Here is a 23,657-nt window from a genome sequence, read left to right as displayed (position 1 = left end):
AAACTTCAGCAATTATCCCCTCTTTATAATAGCATAAGAAGAAACTGCATATATAAAAAATACCCTGACAAGGGTACATTTTTATAAGCTGAAGTTGGTTTCAATTATACACCAAAAGAGACCTTATCAATAAAAACAATTCCCCACCAAAGTTTATAAATCATGGTTTCAGACAAGTTTATCTTTGTTTATTGATGAGTCTCAAAATTTTGCTAGTGCCCGGTTGACTTTTGATTCTTGTGGTTCAAAGTGTACTTAGTGTAAATATCTTGTTTGGAACCAGCGAAGATTATGAATAGCTTATCTGTGTAGCTTTCATTAAGGGGAGTTAACCCTTTGCCTGGTATGCCTGCTATGTGACCCCAAACTTAGCCAGTCTGAGTCATCGGTAACTATATACCTTCCCTCTGCCACCTGGAAACTATTGTGGCAGCATACCTTATCTGAGGGCCCTCTTAGCATTATCTCCCTGTGGGTAAGACTTTATAAATACCGAGATTATTCAGTTTCATGTCTTTTCCAGGGAGAAGACTTAACACCTTATAAAAATGAAAGATGGACATGATATCTGAGTTTTTCCCACTAAATTCATCACAAAGTTGGGAAGAACTGCTTTTTCCTTTCTGAAGATGTTTCTCCAGATTGTTTATTTACTAAGGATGTAGCTTCCTATAATATCTCAGTTCCCACAGTAAAAAATAGCTATGCTGCTCTGAAAAACTGGATAGTTTCTGAATATAGAAAGAGGCCTACTGGGCTACATTTACAATATGTCTGTTAAAATAATCTAAAAATGGTTCCTAAAGACAAAAAGTTCAGTCTGAGGTTCTAACTATTTTTATGTGACAGACCCCTTGGGAGGTCTGTTGAGTGCTACAATTCCTTCTGAAAAACAATATTTTTACATGTGTAAAACAAATATGATTATCCAACCAATTATATCAAAGCATGGCTATAAAAATACTAAATATAAAATTCTGACATAGCGATATAAATCTTTATCATCAAATTAAATATCAAACCTATTGATGGCTCTAATACATAATAGAATGTTGAAGTAATGATGTGCATAAATCATATCTCAAGATTATATAGTGTGATGTGGTGTGAAAATGCCTGCTATTTCTATCACTGAAAAGGTTACGGTACTCTTAAGTACCATTATGGTTTGTTGCTTACCTTCATAATTGAAGTAAATGATAAATTTCAGGAATTACAATGGTGAACTCCTATCACCCTGTGTAGTGAAACTCTGTATTATCTCTAAAGTTTTATCGAAGAATTATTTTCTTATTCTCTTCAACAGTTTGAGCAATCTTTCATTCTTACATCTGGTAATCTGAGCAATGTAGTTGAGGATAGTGATATGTAATGTAACAACCACTGTTGATTTGTATTATTTTGTCTTGAGACTCTATATCACTTTGAATGTTCTTGCTTTGATTTGTTTATGTTTGTAATACTGTATGCTGCTACTGTTCTATATTTTTGTTTGTTTGTGTCTCATTTACTATTCTCTTTAAAATAAAAAAAAAGAAGTTAGTGAAAATAAATACAAAATGTCTGTTCCACGTAAACACACAGACCCCTTAATTCTATCCTCAGGTTACAGACAAACTTCCAAAGGAGTTAGTTTATTCAAATCTGCTTATACAGATATTTCCCTATGCCCACCACACTGCAGAAGGATTTTAGTCTTGTTTTGATTTTAAAGGGAATGAACAATGAAAAAAACCAAACCAATAAAAAATGATTTTAGTCTTGAGTTTAAAAAAAAAAATCAGAAGGGCCCTGATTTTTTTGTTTTGAAATGCAACACAACACTCCCTTCAGCTTTCTGGTCCTCCTTTGCTGCCCTTTCTTTCTGTCACACTGTGCATTGCATGTTGGTGCAAATGACCCTCAAGCACTGCAAAGGGTCTGGAAGTTGACCCCTGAGTGGGCTGCATGGAGGCTCCGGCCCCATCCGTGGAAGAGGCCTGCTGAGCAAGGGGTCGCACATTTCTTTCGAACTTATGTCATTAGGAAGGATTGGAGGAGGCCTCTGATCAGATTAGAGTAGAGCAAAGTTGAGAAGAGTAGAAAAAAGAGGAAATAAAACTGGAAAAACAGACAAACAAACAAATAGGACTTTAAACTTGGAACTTTTAAGATATTATTAGCTCAGCTTACACCCATTCCTGCAACTCTTGATGCCACCCTGGCTGGCATGCTGTCACCCTTTGCTTGAGCACTTAAAAGGAGACTTTATGAAGCAGCCCATTTCATTCTTCCAACTTCAGCGAGCCCTGAGCACCTTCTCACACTAAGCCTCTTCCCTCTAGTGTTTTTCTCTGGAATATGTACACTGTGTATTTACACTGCCCAAGTTCTGATAACCTTCTACTTTTGCTTTTCACGGTGAATAACGACTTAAGTAAAAAGCCAGCAGATAAACAGAAGACTTCAATTTTAAGCTTGCCATTTGGGCAGTTTTCATGAGCCCTTTTTAATTTTAAAACAGGAATTTCCAAGCAAGATAACTGATCAATTTCAAAACCACAAATTTTGTGAATTTTCCACTTTGGGAAAGCATACCTTGAGATGTCTGTAAATGATTACATGTGGAATCTGAGCAGTATGATGCTTACATCAAAGCACTAAATTATTCTGATTTAAGAGAAATAGCTATCTTTTTGCTTCTCCTCCTCAGTCCACATGTAACTAGTTTTGCAAAAGAATGCATTTTTAGAATATTTCCCAATATACTCAACATGTGCTTAAGCTTTTCAGAGAAGCATTAATGTGGTCAGGTGTACTAAAGAATAACTGAATTTGCTAAACTAAAATGCTCTTATAAAACGTTCTGCAATTTTATATTATTCATATATGAGATCTAGAATCTATATTCATATATGTATATGTAAGTACCATTCCCTACCCAAGTAGCACAAGCATCCTCATGTCTGTCAGATAGACCTTGTACTGTGTCTCTTATTGCTGAAACAAACAGTATTGTGTGCATAAACACCTTAGTAAATTAGTTTTAGAATTCTTAGTTTGCTGCAGAACAACACTGTGTCTGATGTTATGCCACAAGTGTAAGAAGTAGAATCATTATTCTTTTTGCTCTAAAACTAGTTTAACATTGCCTTTTCCTGCATCTGAAGAATGTTTGACTGAACTAACAGGAAAGCACACCTGGCATTGTGGAGATGTTAACAAGTTCTGAGATGGTGAAGTATAAACCCCATCCCCCACCAATTCCTTTTAATTTTTAATTTTAAAAATTTAAATTTATTAGATTATAAAATCCATCAGTACCTCCATGAACTTGGATGTGGCATTGAGCATACAGGTTTTGTGTTGTGCACCCTTGTATTCAAAGGGCACCATGACAAAGCCGATTGCTTCAGGGATGGCTAGGATAAAGGAAAGGATCCAGATGGAGACAATTTCAATGGCAGTAATCAAGGGAATCCCAATTCCTTGAACACGACTCCAGGAAGCAACAGCTCTATATCTGGAAAGAAAAAGGCAAGGAAAAAGAGAAAAGATGTGGTTGTTACAGTTTATATCTAGATGTCTGTTTTAGTCAGAGGCTTACAAGGGGAACCATATAAAACAGGACATATATTTTATAAGATTATGTATAATAGTCATCCAAAGAATCATATATAAACAGAGAGTACAGGAAATCTGTCCACACACTAAAGAACAAAGAATCCAGCTGAGGGCCTAGATCCCACAATAATGTCCTGCATGAGTCCAGCTGAAGACCTAGAGCCCATAACAATGCCTCCCATGAATCCAACTAGAGGTCAAGAGTCCATGACAATGTCCCATGCAGGCCTGTTTCATGGATCTGAGGTGGGAAGGTCCAAAGGTAAGTGGTGGAAGCTAGAAAGTCTATGCCAGCAGGATGAAGGATCTGTGCTAGCAGGTTGAAGGATCTGCACTGGAGCCAGAAAATGATGCTCAAAGTAAGAACCAAAGCTCCCCCAAAAGTACCACACCCATCCTCAGGAACAGCGGGTCTCAAGCTCCTCCAATAAGGAGGAAAGCCAAGTTCCTATCAGGAAAGCCAATGTGACAAGGTTCTCCAGGAGACTGAGCACTGCACCATCGTCCACTCCAGAGCCATGAAGTGATGCTCAAAATGAGGACTAGAGCTTTCCCAAAGTGAATTGAAGCCATTCTCAGTGACAACAAGGTCCCGAGCTCCTCTTTCAGTGAGAACAGCCAAATTCATCTGAAAGCCAGCATGGTAAGCTCCTCCAAGAGAAACAACAGCTCCTCACAGCTTCTAACATCACCCAACAGCTTCTATCGGCTCCTAACAGCCTCTCTCAGCTTCCAACAGCCTCTCTTCTTCTCCAGTTCTGCCTCTTATGCTACTGACAATAGTCCTCAGTGGGCCTCCCACACCCAGCACCACACTAGTTCAGTTCAGTTGGGTGTTCCAAGTTGACCACCAGTTGTCAATTCACCACAATGTCCCCCCAAAGCCTCATGTGATGATAGATGGGGATTTCACGAGGTAATTGGGTCATAGAGGCATGATACTCATCGGTGTGTTAGTCTACTCCTGAGTTTATAGCTAAATATGACATTGGGTAGTGAAGTCTGGTCAGAGAAGGTGGGTCACTGGGAGCTTGGCCTGGGTCTACCTCTTGCTGTCCTCCCATGAGCTCTTTCTGCTTCCTGCTTGCTATGTCATGAGCAATTCTTTTCTGCCAGGCTCCTCTGCCATGCTGCTCTATCTTGGACCCATCTCACTATGAATTAAACTCTCTACAAACTGTGAGGCAAAATAAATCTTTCCTCCTTTAAATTGTGGGTGTCTGATGTTATGTATCAGCAAAGAGAAAGTAACTATGAAATGCGTGATAAAATTAAGTTGTTAGGGTATTTTAAGTTTATTTAAATTCAACACAGGGCCTGAATACTTCACTCCAAGCTCTTCTTGACTTGATGATTTGTATTGAGAAATCTGCTATGATTCTGATGGGCTTTCTTTTATAGGTGATCTTTTTTTTTTTTTTTCTTTAACAGCTTTTAATATTCTGTTCTTGTGCTGAATTTCTGGGATCTTGATTATTATATGTCTGGCTGTAGATTTATTTTGGTTATGGCTAGTTGGGAGTTATATGCCTCACTGAACTGTATGTCAGATTCTTTTCCCATGCTTGGGGAATTTTTCTTCTATTACTTCTGCAAATAATCTTTTAAGTCCTTTGTGTTGACTTCTGCTTTTTCATTAACACCTATCAGTCATATATTGTTTTTCTTTCTATCATCTTGCAGTTATTGAATTGTTATTTTCTTGTTCCTTGTTATTTTAAAGAGATTTTTACTTTTGTGAGCACTAGCTGTAATGCTGTCCTCAATGTCTGAAAGTTTATCTTCAGTTTCGTTGAGGTGGTTTTTGTCAATTTTCAATGGAATTTTTTATTTCCTGGATATCACTTTGAATGTTTCATGCACTCTAATTCTTTCCTATATCATTCATTCAAGGTTTCCATCATTTTTCTATACTCTTCGATTTTTAAAATCTGTCTTCTTTAGATATGCTGAACATTTCTTTCATTATGGTTGTCATTTCTTTTTTTACCTGAGAGATTATTTCTGATTTCTTCTATAGCATGATGGAGTTGCTTTTTTACTTCATTTGCTATCATTTCAGAAATTTCAGGTGTGTGACTTCTAAGTTTTTCTATGTCAATGTCTCCTGGATGTGTTCTGGGTGGGCTGGAGTTAAGAGATTGCATTTTGCTCCTTCATTTTGACATTTTCTGTTTCAAAAAATTTTTTTATTTTGTTTTCTGTTATGATCCTTGTGTTATTTGATCAGTTTTGCATGGCTACATTTGGTAATATGAACAACTACTTTGAAGATAACAATAAGCAATATAACAACCATTGCTAATTTCCTATCATCTTGTTTTGAAATTCTGTATTGTTACTGTTTTTAAAAATTCTCTTTAAAATAAAAAATACAGTAAAAATATAAATTCAACACAAATCATAAATGCTGGAAAGCTCCTCTGCTTGGCTAGCTATTGGCGTTTTAGGAAATTTCTGTGAGTTTTGGTGCAGAGAACAAGTGAGGGCATTAAGGGTTCCACCCATTTGGAAAGTAAGCCTCTGCAGGCTTGCCTTTGAGACCTGTGCTTGAGGTCTAGTGAAGTCTCCAGAGAGTTCAAGAAAAAGAGAAGCATGCACAGGTGTTTCAAACTGGGGAGAAACTGGATGATGGGAAAGGGATATGAAAGCTCCGGTATTTTTATAGTAATATCTTATTCTTCTTCATATATTACAAAAGAAAATTTCGTGGGTCTGTAATCCCAGAATCCTGGGAGTTGGAGGTAGGAGGATTGCAAGTCAGAGCTTGGCCTGGGCAATTTAGTGGCTTAGTGAGACTCCCTTGCAAAATAAAAAAATTCAAAAGGGCTGGGGATGTACATCAGTGCTAAGGGCTTAGGTTCAATCTATTGTAAAACACACACACAAACACACACATACACACACACAAAACTTGCAATATTATCTTTGAAGTAGGTCTAGATGCCTTTGAGTGAGGAGTGAGGAGTGGCCTTAGATATTCCACTAGTTCTTTCTTTTAAACTCAAAATAGGATCACAGGGACCTACATAGGTGGCAGTTTTAGTAAATAACATTTCTGGTAAATGTCAAAGAATGACTATATCTTTCCCATTATAGCCCTGTCTTAGAGCATATAAAACTGAGTTGGTTCATAATCTTTAGGCTTTATAATGCAATAGAAAAGAATGCTTCATACAAAATATAAGATATCAGCATAATAATTGTTAGTCAACTACTTTCTGGCATTAAGAAATTATGCTTATGTTATTCTTGTACTTTATTGATAATAGAAAATTTAACATTTTAAGAAAAGTTTAGAAACTCTTGCTCTTTGAACTGATGTGAGGCTAATTACTTTTAGACTTATTATTAAGAAAAAACCTGTGATGTGACATGGTATTTTTGTGGCTTCATTCTTAAAATTTTTGTTGTTACTGTAATGGAATGGAAATATTTTCTTTTTATAGCTTTCATTAGGTAGTGCCAGAAGAAGGCTGTAAAACATACCAAGGCACTAGAGATAGGTGCATTTGGGTCAGCAGGATATGCAATTTACTGTAGAAGATTAATCAATCGAGCTAAAGCAACATAGATGCTATCCATATCTGCCAGGAATACCCCTTCTTGCTTCTATTTAGTTTACCATCTCAGTACATCTACATGGTGTATCTGTGAAAACACAACCCCTAGGAATTATGCCACCTAATTCTTTACCAGAATTGGTTATAGACTAGAATCTATCGATTTAGGTATATTATAATGATGTCCTATGGCATATATCTACTTCAATTTGCTGGAGAAATGTTTAGCAAGATGATTTTAGAATAAATGAGATCTTTGTACAACAAAAATCTCTGAAAAATTCAGATTAGTTTATAGTAGAATAAAATATAGCTATGTTTAGACAAAGAGAATTCCTTTTATGATGTAGCCAAGACTGCATTTTAAAATTTATGATTATTTCTAGTTAGAAAAGGGTTATTGTTTATTTTGCTTTTCTTCATTGCCTTACTGAAATGGTAGAATGAGTCCAATAAAAGCTGAATGAAATGGAAACAGGACACATCTATCCTAAGGCTGTCAAATAAGTTACATCTATTTCTTCTCTCCTCTAAACTTGGTTGGGTGTTTAAATACAACATTTTTTTTCTTTTTTTGGTGGTGGTGGTATTGGGCCTAAAACCTAGGGATGCTCTACCACTGAGTTGCATCCTTAATTCTTTTTATTTTTTATTTTCTTGGGATAGAGTCTTCCTAAATTGTACAGGTTGATTTGAACTTGTAATCCTGCTTCTGCCTCCCTTGGGGTGGGATTACTGGTGCACACCACTATGCTTTGATATTTTTTTTAAGACAGAGTGTTGCTAAATAATCCAGGCTGGGTTTGACCTCAGAAGGCCTTGAACTCGTAATCCTCTTGCCTTAGCCTCTTAAGTGCTAGGAATATAGGTATGCACCACCACTTTTTTTCATCAGAAGGTAAGAAACCCAGGTTTCTTAAGCCAGGATTTAGGGTGGAAAGTGGTTTAAGTAAGTAAGTGTGGCCAACATGTACTTTTGATGACTATATTCACAAACCATCTCCATTTTATAATGTACCACAAGTTCCCAGAGTATTATATCCTGCTGCAGTTTAGCTAAATGGCTCCCAAAGAACTATGTAGTAAAGGATTTCTCATCATCTGCGGTGGTTTGGGGAGGTAGGGGAACCTTTAAAAGGTTAGGTGTAGTTGGAGGAATTTAGGTCAGTGGTTATGTGCCTTTACAAGGGATTCTGGCATGCCAGTCTCTTTCTCTGCTTTCTTTGCAAAGCGCTCCCACCATCATGTACTGTGCTGCCACAAGCACAGAAGCAAAGGGAAAACCAACCATGGACAGAGACCTCCAAAACCGTGAGCCAAAAGAGATCACTGTTTCTTATAAGTTTATCATTTCAGATAGTTTGTCACAGTAATAGAAAGTTGATCAATATATGCACACACATTCACAGTCTAATGTAAATTCAACAGTTTTATATACACAGAAGTAATGTTTAATGTCTAGCTTACAAAAGGATTTATAATGTCTTTATAATTTATAATGTCTTCATTAACTCATTTCACAGAGAACTAGAATATTTTCCATTTGTAATCATATGGATCTTGATCACAACTTTATGAAATAAGGAGAAAGGTATAAGGAATAATTAAAAGCAATCATTTGTGATACAGATGTGGGTAAAGGTGTGAAAAATGTAAACTTCTGGATGTTCCAAGATGTATTTCTGTTTAGAAGATTGTGACTAAGACACACATAACAAATATGCTCTTTTTACTAGCTGTAATTATAAACAGCCCTCAGGTTAGTTGATATATATGACATCTTCACCTGCACAAAACCTATAAGATTAGATTTAATGGCCAATTGCTATTCCAAAAATACACCCTCCTCTTTAAGATTCTATCCACTTTACCTCTGCAACATTCCTCTGATTTTCTTCCAGCCTTACTGCCTACTCTCTCATTTCCTTAGGTAGACCTTATCCTATCCTTACATTCTTAACATGGATTTCTCCTAGGGGTTAGTCCTTGGACCTTTTTTCTACCTACACTTTCTCAGTGATCTCCTCCAGTTTCATACCATTAGTATCATTTGCACTATTTATATGTTGATAATGCCCAAATTTATAACTATAGTCTGGAACCTCACTTCCAACTCTACGCTTGTACACTCAACTTCCTACTTGAGAGCTGCACTGGGACATCTCATGGACATTCAACCTGCCCAACCCAGACCTGCCCTCAAACCTGTCCATTCCCTTGTCCTTACCACCTCAGGCCCAAATTTGGCATTAGTCTTTATTCTTCTTCCATCACACATCCAGTTCTTCTGCAAATCATACAGTGTTTTCCTTCAAGATCTATCTAGATGTGTAAACTTGTTACCATTTTGCCTGTTAGCATTCTTCCTGGATGATTGCAATAGCTCCCTAACTGGTCACAGCCTACCTTCCACACAGCAAAGGGAGTCGACCTGTAATTCAGATTAGCAGTTTCTTTGCTCAACTCATTCCAACGATTTCCTCCCCTCTGGAAATACGCACAAAGTTTCCTCAGAGCTGGTTCCTCTCTTCTTGCAGGATCTCCATTCAGTTGATATTTTTATAGAAGCCTTCCCTGGATACCCTACTTCAAATTTCTTACTCATTTGCAGAATTACTCTGTCTAACCTTGACTTATTTTTCTCCATTTGGAGATCAACCAAATATTTTATTTAGTTAGTTTATTGTTTATGTCCACCACTCCCTTTAGAGTACAAATTCCATGAGCATGTTTTGTTTCCTATACTTAGGAAGATAGGTTCCAAATAAATACTTGCTGAATGAAGTGTTGTTTTGTTGTTTGGGTGGCTGTTTCCACACACTTTTGTCTTACTTTACTGGTCAAAGTCAGTAGTGGTTTACATTCTGTACATTCTCCCACTTTTCAAGCTAGACTTGAATTCAGCAACAGAGAAAGAACTAATACTTTCAGAAGCCAAGAATCAAATCATTTAAAAAACTAGGCCAGGTGTGGTGGTGCATGCCTGTAATCCCAGCACTCAGGAAGCTGAGGCAGAAGGATCACTGTGAGTTCGAGGCCAGCCTGGCCTATAAGGTGAGTTCAAGGCCAGCCTGAGCAGTATAGCGAGACCCTGTCTCAAAAAGATTAAAAAACCCCAGAAAAACAAAACACAGAAAAGCAAAACAAAACACCCCCCTCAAATCAAAATAAAACAAAATAAAAAGCAAGGAAGGGCCTTTTGGCTGATTTTTCTTCCCCTCATGTCCTGGTGGGGTCCAGAGATTGGGAACATGAGGGATGGTATGCTTCCCACCCTCTGCCTGGTCTCCTGTTCTCCAGTACGGAGACCTTGAGTGAAGGCTTTAGTGTGCTGAGTCCCAGGGGAATCTTTTTCCATTACAACTACTTGTACCCTGCCATGTGACATACCAAAATAAAAAGATAAATTACGTCTTATTTATATAATGATGTCTGTTATTATGTGTGACCATTAGTGGATTTTTATATGCTTTCAAAGCCAGAGGTATTTTATGCATGTTTATCAGATCTTCACAGTATGGTCTGCCATAAGTCAATGCATATGAAACATTTCATGGTTAAAAAAATTGAAAAAATTATAAAATAAAACTTAAATTCAAAAGATAACACTTCAATAACTTCTAGTGTTTCATGATTATAAACATATTGTAGATACAGACTTTTTTCTTTTTCTGAAAGATTTTCCTGTATGGGTAGATTCTCTTGGGTGGGACTTCTGGATCAAAGGAATTAAAGGCAGCTAACTTATCTTTAAGGAAGTTTCTAACAAGAGCCTGTCGATGAATTTATGCCTGCATTGGCATTTACTAATTTTTCTTCAATTCTGTCAGTTGCATAAAGTAAAGTGGCACTTCTGTCTTTAACCCATCTTCTCTTAATCACAAGTGACTATTTGTACTGGCAGATTATGATTTATATGTCTTGTATGATGGAAAAATCTATTACTATGCAGAGGTTTGGAGGCAAAATGCTAGCACCAAGAATTTTAAGGAGAAACCAGAACTTTTGGGAGTAAAAGAAAGCTGAGGTAAGAGGAGAGAGAGAGACAGAGAGAGACGGAAAGACAGAGAGAGACAGAGACAAAGAGAAGCGGGGAGGGAGGGGAGCGCAGGGGAGAGGAGGAAGACTCTTAAATTAGGTTGGCTTGTGACTGTTTCCACCCGTTGAGCACTGGTCTCTGGCCTCTAAACTGATCAGCAGGTCCCACACTGAAGCTTGAGGCTGTGCAGTGAAATACTGAGGACCCCTGAGACCATTCAGAGAGGGAGATGAGCTCTGCTGAACTCAGACTTCCAGCTGTCCCTGTCAAGGTGCCAGACCTGTGAGTCTCGGACTTATGAGATAAACTCAGTGTCTGCTGAAATCCACCAATGATCCCAGTTGAAGCGACAAGTTATGGGAGAATCCCCAAGTTCCTGACCCATAACACAGTGAAATAGGATAAAATGGTTGTTTAAAACTGCTACATTTGGGGGGTGGTTATCAAAGAGAAGCAGGGTAGCACAAAATTAACCAGTGGCCTGATCTTGACGATAGAGTAAGACACACAGGGAGCAGACCCCGAGTGAGGAGACCTTCAGCTGCCCTGGCCTGTGTTTGATTTTTGTCCAATTCCCAGCTCCTTTCTTTCGGATCAGCCACTTTTTCAGTGTCTTCACTGTTGTCATACAGCAACAGAAAAGTACAACGCCACGAAAAGTCCAAGTCTAAATAACGACGAGGCTTTTTCAGAAAATCATTTTCATGCGCTTTAAATTAGGATAATCCCTTGAGAATATCGCAGAGACCACAGAGCCTGTATTTGAAATGATGGTTGAAGAGCTGACATCGCTTCTGAGTGTAAGGCACATAAAACACAACAGCCTATTAATGGATCTTTGCAGCTTTTCCAGGTGTCTGATTACACATACTCTGGAATAGCTGTTAGAAGAGTTTTATCTTTTTCCAGCCTCGCTCCCCAGACATCTTTTAACTACAACTTGGATCAGTACCCAGGCCTTTTTATGGTCTGACCCAGTCATCTTCTTCTTTAAAAACAACTGTTAATTTCACAAAGAACAGCACTGAATTTCCCTTCTCTGGCCCTGCTCCCTTTCCCCTGACTCAGGGTGACATAAAACTTATCCTTACGGTATTCAGGAAAACTTATTTTAGTTTTTGATTATTGGCAATGGCTGATTACTCATATTTTGTTGAGAAACATTCATTCATTTTAAAAGTACACTGCCTTAGTATTAAAAAAGTTTCTAATGATAAAGCTGGTGATGGGTTAAAATTTGTGCATAGGGGCTGGGAATTTAGCTCAGCGGCACAGCGCCTGCCTGGCAAGCAAGGTCGTGAGTTCGGTTCCTGGGACAGGAAAAAAAAAAGTCCCCCTAAAAAAACACCCCCCAAAAATAAAATAAAATAGAATTTGTGCATAAATTTCTTCATTCTTTTTTAAATTTTGCTTTATCTTTCATAAGATACAAAAATCATAAAATTAAAGATAAGTGAAAAAGAGTTAGAGAAAGATAAACTGAGACAAATTGTATTTGAACAATGAAAGCTTTGCTGTTTCCTCTTATATCTTGTTCATTTTATTCAGATTAAAAAGTGATAGTAAGAAAACTACAACTTCTTTTATCTTACAGCATTCTGTAATCATTTAGTGATTAGTGGTGTAATAAACTCTATAGAACTTAGATGTATAGTTTCTCTCATTATTTTCCCTCAAAATAACTTTGAAATGAGAGAAAGTCATATTGTGTAAAATATCACATAAAATAATGGGAACTCGAAATTTCTTGGGCCATGATTTTACTCAGCTCATACAATGAAAGCAGGGGTTCACAAAGTGCAAATTGTTTTGCAACAGCCTTTAATTTTCCTTCTTTTGCTGCTTGTTTTATTTTTTATTTTTTTTTTTTGGGGGGGTTTCCCCAGGTACCGGGAATTGAACGCACGACCTTGCGTCTGCCAGGCAGGCGCTGTGCCACTGAGCTAAATCCTCAGACCCTGCTTGTTTTATTTTTTAAAGTGATTGTGTGTGTATGTGCGTGTCTGTGTGTGTTGGTAGGGCATACTGCAATCAAAGGAAGATTCAGAGCAAATGTTATCTTCAGGAATTGTGAATGATTCATTCTCAAGGGTAAAACCTTCTGAAATAGAAATGTCAAGTAGGTTCTTTACATACACATTCTAAAGCTGAAAGTCAGTATCAGATGAAATGTAAAAAGGGTAAAGAATTGATCTAGGGAACAAAGAAGGACGAGTTTATTTTTTAATTTTAATTTAATTTAATTTATTTATTTTTTGGTACCAGGAATTGAACTCAGGACCTTGTGCTTGCCACGCAGGTCTTGTGCCTCTGTGGTACATGCCCAGCTCCCAGGATGAGTTTATTAGCAAGGAGAAAACCTCTCGGATTGAGGGTGATCTTTGTGAGTGTAGATTTCAAATGGTTCATCTCCTTGGTCTGAAAGTCATACCAAGCTTTAATGAAACATACTCCTGGCATTATCATTTTCTTCTTCTAATGAAGAACAACTCATGTTTCATTCGCTGTATGGAGTCATGTGATAGAACACGTAGTTTACGATTCTCCGCGCACGAGATGGTGGCGTGGTGTACTGACGCCATTCCAGTAATAGGGATCTATGATCAACGTGAGTCGCCTCTCCTTTACACGGGTGAGATTTGCACTGAGGCTGTTGGATCTCCGCATGAAGAACCTCCGAGCTGCCCCAGGAAGAAAGGGGGGGCAGGAGGAAAGTGTGAGGAGAGGCCACTGCTGGGCCTCTGGTGCGTGTGGCAAATATTTCCCTCTGCTTATTGTCTCATTCATTTACATTTTAATTTTATGAATATTTGATCTGAATTTTAAAATTTGTATCTCTTGAAATACGCTTGTAATTTTATTCAGAATTTCTATCATTCTTTTTAAGATACCAGAAGGTCTCTTTTCTAGAGATCAAAATGGTACTAGTTTATTTTCTTCTACTGTTTTATGGTTGTGTTTTTACAATGCTCAGGTATAATGGCTAAGAAGGAAGATCATCCGCATTTGATTACTGGCCCCCATGCTTACTAGCAAATGGGATTGACTTATTTCAACCCCAGATTGCCAATCTGTAAAATGGGCATAATTATAGCATGCATCACAGGTAATTAAAAGTAGTTTCTGTGAAATATTTATATTAGAGCTTGGCACTCACTGATATCAATAACTGGCAATTATTATAAATTTTGTTATCAATAATATAATATCAGATAAGGTGCCTTTTAACATGCTTTTTTCCCAGTGGCTGCTGCTTCTAAGAGAATCCAAACATTACTTCTTTCCCTTTTCCCATTGTATTCAAAGTGATTTCAGCCCATATTACGTGCCTGTGTACGCCAATGCTTATTTCAGGTGTTTTGCTCATTTGTCAGTGTATGCCTATCTGTACCACATTGTTTCAAATACTGTGGTTTATAACATTTAATAACATTATACAGGAAGAATGTGTATAGAATGCATTGTTCTTTTTGCCAAGAGTCAAGATTACTTTCCTGTTTGTTTAAAGTTGCATTAAAACATTCAAGGTTGGCGATGTAGCTCAGTGGTAGGGCTACATCTTGCCTAGCATGGATGAGGCCCTAGGTTTAATCCTCAACAGCGTATTATTGGCAAAATGCTCTAGGTGTGTATTACCCAAGACAAAGGTGGCTAATGTCAGCTAGTGTGTGAAGTGGTTGTAAACCATCTAGGCAAGGGTTTAATGGTTTAATGGTTTAATGGTTTAAACCGTTAAACTGTTCTGGGTGCCAACTCTTGATTTTCTTTTTGAGGATAATGCTTTTCTAAACCCAACTGGAAAACAAAGGGAAGGAACTACCTTACCTGTCCACGCTGAGAGCACAGAGATTGAGCACAGTGATCCCCACGGAGGACTTCTGCAGGAAGGGGAACAGCTTGCATAGAAATACACCGAATTCATTGTGGTCAAAAGGCCAGCGTCCCGCCAACAGCTGAGAAAAGGAGACATGGTAAAAAGAAATGGCAGAGCTAGCTTGGAGTACATGGCCACTTATATTTCTAGTTGCACATCCCAGTTTCTAAAGGTTATATTCATTGTGCTTTCCAGCTAGCATAGTACTGGTGGAGTGTTGTTCACATTATTTTTTTATCACACTTTTCCTAGACCCAATAAATTTGGGCTCAGAAAGATATGGAAAATATAATGTTACATATTATAATTATGTACATATTCATATTATAAAATACTATATTAATAGATAATATACCAATATATTATAAAGTATATATTATACATTAAATGTATTATACATATTTTATATACCAATATATTATATATTTATATTCCAATATATTATATTTTATATACCAATATATTATAAAGTATATATTATACATTAAATGTATTATACATATTTTACATGAAGTATGCAATACAAAATAGAGTTTGCTCTCATACAAAGTCATACAAAGTCATCATGTTAACTTTTTTTTTGTATGTTTTTGAGACAGGGCCTTGCTATGTCGTTCAGGCAGGCCTTGAATTCCCAACGATCCTCCTGTCTCAGCCTCCCATGTTCTGGGATTACAGGCATGTGCCACCATGCCTGGCTGCCTACTTTTTAATGAATAGCTGAAATTTAGGATTTGGGGTAACAGTTTAACTGAGAAGCAGGCAGTAGTCTCTTATCAAATCTTACCAAACCATGAATAAAGTAAGTCATTTCATCTAGTGGCATTGGAAAATTATATTATCTCCTGATAAATAAGCAAAATTATAGATGAGAGATTATGGAGAATACTGGCAAAATGAAGAGGTTGTGATGTTCTAATTTTGCCAGCTGGTTAGCTTTTAAACTTAAAATTTCCTCTGTGCTTCAGGGGCTGACTCTGCTTCAGTGAAAGTGACATAAGTGGCTTGTCTTTATGTGGACTTAAATTTGTCCTTATCATACAGAAAAATAAAATTATGTGATATGTTTACGTGGAAAATCTATTCTTTCATGTTGACAATTTCAAATCTTGGCCCCAAGGCAAGGGGGCAGTGGACACTGTATAGTGGCTGTGTTATTAAGAGGGTAGTAGCTAGCTAGCAATCTTTTGTGACTCACTGATATTTATCTAATTCTGTACTATACCAGGAACATGGGCTTAAATAATTTCTCTATCAGAGGGAGTGATGTCCCTGTGGAATATATGATACTTTTTGAAGAGTAAAAGTGGTATTGGTTTCCTTTCTAGTTTTTGCTTAGTGACTCAGCATTTAAGCTACTCTATTTAATGGGCAACAGTATCCTACTGACATGGCATGTTTGACTTTTCTTCTTCTTCTTCATTTTTGTTTTTTTTGGCTAAGTACTTTTTACCATAGTAATTCTCAGTTGAGCTTTCAATTTCTATCCTACTACTTCTGCAAGATTGTGTGAGATTTAATTTCATGGCTACTGTGTCATTAACATGATCCTATTGAAAAAGGCTGGGAAACCTGTGTCCCCAAAACACAAAATCAGAATCTTATGCATTTTGAGAATTTAGTAACGTAAGACTCCATAGTTCTATTCTTTTTTTTTGGTACCAGGAATCGAACTCAGGACCTTGTGCATAATAGGCAGGCACTTGTGCAGCTGAGTCACATCCCCGGTTCCTCCATAGTTTTATTTTTATGGCTAAGCCCACATATGACTTCATTTTAAAGGTTGTCCCTTTTTAGCTTTCAAATAAATTTCCATTATTCTGAATAGTTTTTTGAAGGAACCATTTCCTTCTATCCAACCTGCCTCTGTTCTCTTCATCATCTCATTATAACCAGCCTAGACTGGGGTCTTAGAATTTTGACACAAATTTTTATCTAAGGAGAAACATGAGGCTATACAGAAATCCTGCCCTAAACTGACATGTTAAGTTAACAAATAATTATACCATTGGTGAATGCTGGCTATTCATGCCCGGTGCAAGCAAAGACACAAAGTGCTCTTTCTGAGACAAATTACTGCTATAAAAACAAGAAAATCTGAAAATGACTTCTAATAGAATAGGAGTTTAGTATTTTGGCTTAGAATTGTAATTCTTCTCTAAAGACAACAGCGTTGTAATTAGAATATGTAGGGATTGTTATGGACTAAGCCTTGGGGGAGCTGAACTGTTCCTATTGTCTCATTCTCAGAGAGTAAGGATTCTGTTTTGTTTTGTTTTGTTTTGTTTTTTCTCCGGTACCTGGAACCGAACTCACGACCTTGCGCTTGCCAGGCAGGCACTTTTGCCGCTGAGCTAAATCCCCAGCCCCTGAGAGTAAGGATTCTGAAATATACACAGATGGATTTTCCAATTCACACATGCAAAAAAGAGAAGAAAGAAAAGGAAGCTTCATACTTAATAAGAGAGATTCTGAAATCCTGTGATGCTCTAAGTTATAAGTGCTAATATAATGATCCCAAGAAAACCTACCACTGACCATGGGGTTCTTCTAATCTCAATTAATGTTTCTTCCTTTTTCATGCTTCCTTAAGCTTTTTACTAGGGTTAGGTCAGGGTTAGGTATGAAAGAAAAGATGTCATAGAATTGGAGGCAGCAAAAAATTCATCTTTCTTTGACACAAATAGGTATAGTTGTGATGTTATTTTTCTTTTTCTCAGGAGTGAGTACTGATTTTCCATGGGGATTGTAGACAAAGGCATGTGAAATAAATCCCTGCAAGGAATTTTAAGATATAACCACTTCATTATCTTACATATACTTCATTCTGAAAGGATGCATGGATAGTAATTGCTCCAGTGCTTCCAGGAGAAAGTTAGGCCCTTGACTGTAGGAAATTTTTTTCTTCTGTTTCTCTGGTTGAAACTGATTTATTAAAGACGCCTTCAGTTTGGGTCATGAATGTTAACCAAAGGCCCCTGTATTGAACATTTGGTCCAGTTGGGAGGCAGTAGAACCTTTAAGGGATGGTCTTGGAGGAAGGAAGTGAGGTCATTGTGCGCATGTGCTTGGAGTGGGCACTGGGAACAAGCCCTTTTTCTTCCTCCTTCTTTGCTTCCTGCTCCCTTGTGCAGTTCCTTCCGCCATGTACTCCCACCAGAATGTGCTGCCTTGGTGCAAGCCCAGAGGGGACTGATGACCATCAGCTGGAACCTCCAGAACCATAAAATAAAGCCTTCCTCTTTTTATGTTGATTTTCTCAAACATTTTGTAACATTCCCCATGAATTCCCCAATCTTAAGTAGGACACACTTGTTTAATCTCTTTCATGGAACAAATATTGGAGCAATCTTGCATTTGAAGTTTCTTTTTAGCCAACTTTGTTTTAGTAATAAACAAAAACAAAAGAAGGGGTGCATTATGGAGGCAAATGTAGCTCATCTGTTTTTTCTCTTATTTACAAAAGACACTTTGGAGCTTTGGAAAGACTACCTTTTACCAGCACTAAAATTGAAAATATAATGCTAAAATGGTAAAAATAATTCTGTATAATTTTTTGAGACAGGGCCTCACTCTGTAGTTCAGGCTAGCCTTGAACTCACTATGTAGCCCAGGCTTGAATCAAACTCATGGTGATCCTCCTGCCTCAGTCTCCCAAGTGCTGGGGTTACAGGCATGCACCACCACATCTGGCTTGTATAACAAAACATAAGTCTCTTTCCTAAGATCCTAAACTCCTTGCCTACAGGCAAACACTTAACTGCCACGTATTTTCTTTCAAAAAACTTCATATATACATAAAAGTGTAGGCTTTTAAAAATGATTATGAACACATGGACATAATTTTTTAAAACAATCTATTATGACCTCTATTATGACAATCTATTATGGTCATAATAGCCAAAATTCTCAGGCTAATTTTGTGGAAACTCAGAGGTTTTGATTTTTGATAGCACACTGATGAAACAATGTAGACTAGGATCGGAATGAATGACTAGTTACAGTAATATTTATAACAAGGCAAAATAGCTGGTTGATTTTACTAATAGCAACAAGCTATGACCAAGTCAATGAAAGAGAAACCAACTAGTAAGACGAAGTGACACATTAAATTGGTTCAAAGGGTTATTCTGGAACGTCAGAGTAGTTAGAGCTTATTTTGGGCATAAAAGGGGCTATATTATGTAACACTTGTATTTATATCTTTCCAAAGATGTCATGTAGGTTTTGAACAAACAAATCCACCTAACAGATGAATCAGTGACTCCAAATAATTACTTTAAAAACATTTTATATCTTCCAATTAGTATCATTTTGACCCATCTTGTAATTTATATTGTATTTCGAAGTTGTTTACCAGTGTCTCGACGCAGTAGTTCCACTATTTATGTTGAAAGAAACAATACACACCCCCTCTAATCTCTGGAGGAAGTGGCACTTTAGCTTGATGTGTGAGTCACAAGCTCTTTGCTCACAGGTCTCTGCACTGGCAGGGGTCTGGGAGACAATGCTCATTCTGTGGTCTCCATGCACACGGTGCTCTCCTGTTCTCCAGGAGACCCAGATGAGCACTACAGAAGGAATTGCTGAGACAGCAGAGGGTAGTCTGCTGAGCATAGCTTGTGTGTGTGTATGTGTGTGTGTGTGTGTGTGTGTGTGTGTGTGTGCACGTGCATGTATATATGTGTGTGTGGTACTGGGGACTGAACCCAGGCCTTGTGCATGCTAGGCAAGTGCTCTACCACTAAGCTACCTCCCTAGTCCTTTTCTAAAAAGTTTTATTTTGAAACAGGGTATTGCTAAATTCTCCAGGCTGACTTCAAACTTGGGATCCTCCTGTCTCAGCCTCCTGAGTACCTGGGATTACAAGGGTGTACCATCGTGCTGGATAGGCACGGCTTTTACTGGAGAATACTTGCCTTTACTCTCTAGCCATGTGGATTTTTCTTCAGGTGAAGTGTATTTAAGATCCCTGATAACTAACTGAAAGTTAAAGCAACTCTAACATGGCACAAATTAATGTACGAATTTTGCATTCATGTGTTTAACTCGGATTGTGTTCAAATTAACATCATAAAATTGATAAGCTACTTTTTTTAACTTGTCAGAAACAGATTTACTGAAGAACTTACACCATGTGATCACAGTGGTTAGCACTTTGGTTTTAGAATGGCTACCTCCAAAAGCAGCATGTAAAGATGAAATCCCTATACGTTTTAGTAGAAAACAATATCTTGGTTGGGACATTTCACATATGTGCAATGTACTGTTTATATTAGTTTTATGGAAAATTCCTGATATCCAGAAAGTAGCAAAAAATGTATGGCACCAAGGGAAATTTATGTCCTAAAGATCGTGACTCACAATAGGCAAATATCTAAATCTTCGCCACAGGTTACATTTTACTTCATATACAGTGAGGTAATGCTTAGCTTTAACTGTTCTTTAAGCTACTGAATATAGAAAACTGCTCATTAATAGCATAATTCTGTCTAGGCTGAGATAAAATTGCTAGTTCTCAGTCTTGGCTGCATATAAGAATTATTTAGAGAGCTCGTAAAAATTCTAGCACCTGGGCCATGACCCTAGGCCAGTGCTTATCAACCAGATGTACTTCTGCTTTCCCAGGGCACGTTTGACAATCTCTGAAATATTTTTGGTTCCTACAACTAGGAGGGGATGTGAGAGAGAGGCTGGGGGTGCCGCTAAACATCTTGCAACGCACAGGCCAGTCCCCCAACCAATAATCATCCATCTCAAAATGTTCACAATGCTGAGACTGAAAAACTCCTTGGATCAATTTAAATCAGAACCTTTGGAGTTGGGATGCAAGCATCAGTTGTTTCCAAAGCTTCCTGTTCCAATGGACTGGCTAGGTTGCCAGTCACCGCTCTGGTTACAGTGTGGTTCTCAAGACTGAGCAGTGTCAGTCACCCACAGCATTCTCTGATGCACAGACTTCCAGGCTGCACCCTCAGAGCTTCTAACTCAATAGGTCTAGGGTGGGGTCTGAGAATCTGTGTTTCTAACACGTTCACAGGTGGCGCTAACGCTTCCGGTCCACCAACCACACTTGAGGGCCACTTCTCTAAAGGCTCCACGGTCAGCAAAAATGACAGCTGATAGCCAGATAATACAGGATGAACACAAAGAAGTATACAGTGCAGTCGTAAGAAAGAAAGAAAAATGACTCAACGCCCTGGGACCATGGAGCTTGGATCTCATTTCCCTTACATGCCAGTAGTCCCTAGTCCAATAGCAGATCATCTAGTGTCTTGGGCCTCACAGTCCTGATGCTACATGTTCTTTCCTCATATTTAGGATAGGTTATAAACTCATAAGACTTAGGTTCCAGGACAAGTTTTGCCTGTTGCTATGTGACCCACTGCAAGCCTTTGTTTCAGTGTTAGAAAAATGGGGGTGGCTCTCATACCTGACACAAAAGTATGATGGCCATTTGGGAAGCTCAGGCAGGACAAAGCAAATGAGAGGATTCTGTAAACTGAATGTACACTACACAAGTGTCAGGGGCTGGGATGTAGCTCAGTGGCATGAGCGCCTGCCTGGCAAGTACAAGGTCCTGAGTTTGATTCCTGGTACCAAAAAGACACCCAAAAAGCAAGTGTCAGTTATCTTGAATCACCACAATTTGTGACCATAAAATGTATCGATTATGTATGATTTAATTAAAAAGTAGAAAAAAGTACAATATAAAGGAGTTTATCCCTTTTTTATCCATTCTAGATCTTATACTCGCTACTTACTCCCATTACGAAGGCATTATTTTTGTTATTGCCATGGCATCTTAAAATGGTACAAATAAAACTAGTGGCACATTGTTCTAATTTTCCTTCCACTCCCTCTAATGAAGCTCCCCTTTGTCTCACTCTACCTAGCCTAGACAGGAAGCAGGATTTATGATTACAGTGTGTACTAGTGGCAAGCTTCATAGTTAATAAAATGTGCTTTTCTTCTCAACATGAATTATTGCAGAGTTACTTAGAATTGCACACAAGTGACCAGGTACCATTCTTCAAAAAGTGTGGTTGTAACATTTTCTTTCTGGTAGAGGGACTGGGATGCAGACACTGGTACATAGTTGAATCAGGAGTAAACGAAAACATCTTCCAACTTCACATACTGAGATGATTACACAGCCTGTGATGTCTGGATATGCCTTTCACGAGAATGTCCTCTCTGGCTATTGCAAATCTCAGATCAGATACTATAAAATAAATCACTTTGCATGACTGAGAATGGTTCTACTCTTCCATTATGCTTTAATTGCTTCAGGGTTGAGGCAGAGCTTTCATGTAAATTTAATAAAAACCGTGGCTTCTACACTATCCAGACACTCTTTCCCTTGTCATGCTCTTGCATCTTGACCAGGCCAAGAATTTGGAGTGTATGACGAATTCAGAGCAGAGCAGTAGTTCCATAAATTTTCCCAATGGGCCCTAAATGCCCTCAGTGACCTATAGGATGGGGAAACCCTCCTTTTAATTAAAACCAGTGACTTGGCGTAGGAGTTCAGAGTGTGGGCCTGAAGCTAGTCTTATCAGATTGGACTGGATCTGAGCTCCTCCATCTTCCTGACCTGTGACCTCTGCACGGTAGTTAACCTCTATGCTCCCAGTGTCCTCCTCTAGAAAATAATGGTCCTTAGAGGATTACTGCGGGCAACAGAAGAGGCAATCCATGTAAAGGAAGTGGTAGAAGAAAAATTCCAGAAATGTGAGTCATAACCACTGATGGCTTCTAGCTATCAAGCTCCACCTTTTGTCCTATTTTTCTAATGAAATTGTGTGTTAGCTTTCTGTCACTGTGACGGGAAAGGTGTATTTTGGTTCATGGTTTCAGAGGTTTCAGTTCATAGTTGCTTGACCTCATTGCCTTTGAGTATGTGGCACCACAGTAAATCACTGGTTGATATAAGTATTAGATGAACTACTACATACAAACTACAACAGGGCCTAGCACATAGAAAACAACTGATGTTGATTTCTGTAAGAGGTAGATTATGAAGATTTGCTTTTTGCTACTCTGCACTTAGACTAGAAAACGTGGAACTGTTGCTAATACTTGCTACCTGCACCTTTCACTGTTGAATATTCAGTGTTTTGATTTTTTCTGGGCCTTAACTTCCTGGACTCTAAAATAGATGGATGCTAATCAAATCAAGGTGGAAGAGAGAGAGAGGGAAGAAGACAAGGTGGAAGAGAGAGAGAGGGAAGGAGAGTGGGAGAAAAAGGGAGAGAAGAGAAGGGAGAGGGAGAGAGACAAGGAGGGATGGGGAGAGAGCTTTTCAAAATCAAAGTTTCAGAGCCATGAAGACTTTTTTCCTCAGCAGAAAGACCTGTTTACCCAAGATATGGGCTTCTCATCTCTGAGAATCTCAGTCAGCTGAAGTTTGGAGCTCAATAGAATATTTCTTTTAAATAATAGTGGTGGTTGTAAGAATACTAATTGTGAGACCTTTATTTACTTTGCAAACATAAACCAAAGGATCATGGGCTGGAAAGAATAAAATGTGAAAGCAGAAAATCAGGTACCGTCAATATTGAAATTGCACTCATGA

General features: G+C 38.1%; 1 protein-coding gene across 1 annotated transcript in view; it reads right to left on the bottom strand.

Moving 5' to 3' along the window:
• Ednra (endothelin receptor type A) overlaps positions 1 to 23,657 on the bottom strand; it is a 52,459-nt gene that overhangs the window by 9,618 nt on the left and 19,184 nt on the right. Inside the window, exons 3-4 of the mRNA XM_005386667.2 lie at positions 15,031 to 15,158; positions 3,304 to 3,502 (exon numbers count right to left, since the gene is read on the bottom strand). Of these exons, the coding sequence (XP_005386724.1) occupies positions 3,304 to 3,502; positions 15,031 to 15,158 (327 nt within the window). The remainder of the gene's footprint in view (positions 1 to 3,303; positions 3,503 to 15,030; positions 15,159 to 23,657) is intronic.

This window comes from Chinchilla lanigera, unplaced genomic scaffold, assembly GCF_000276665.1.
Source record: "Chinchilla lanigera isolate Chin_1 unplaced genomic scaffold, ChiLan1.0 scaffold00027, whole genome shotgun sequence".
In the NCBI taxonomy this organism is placed as follows: Eukaryota; Metazoa; Chordata; class Mammalia; order Rodentia; family Chinchillidae; genus Chinchilla; species Chinchilla lanigera.
The sequence above is the reverse complement of the archived record's forward strand: the minus strand, read 5'-3'. Positions and strand labels throughout refer to the sequence as shown.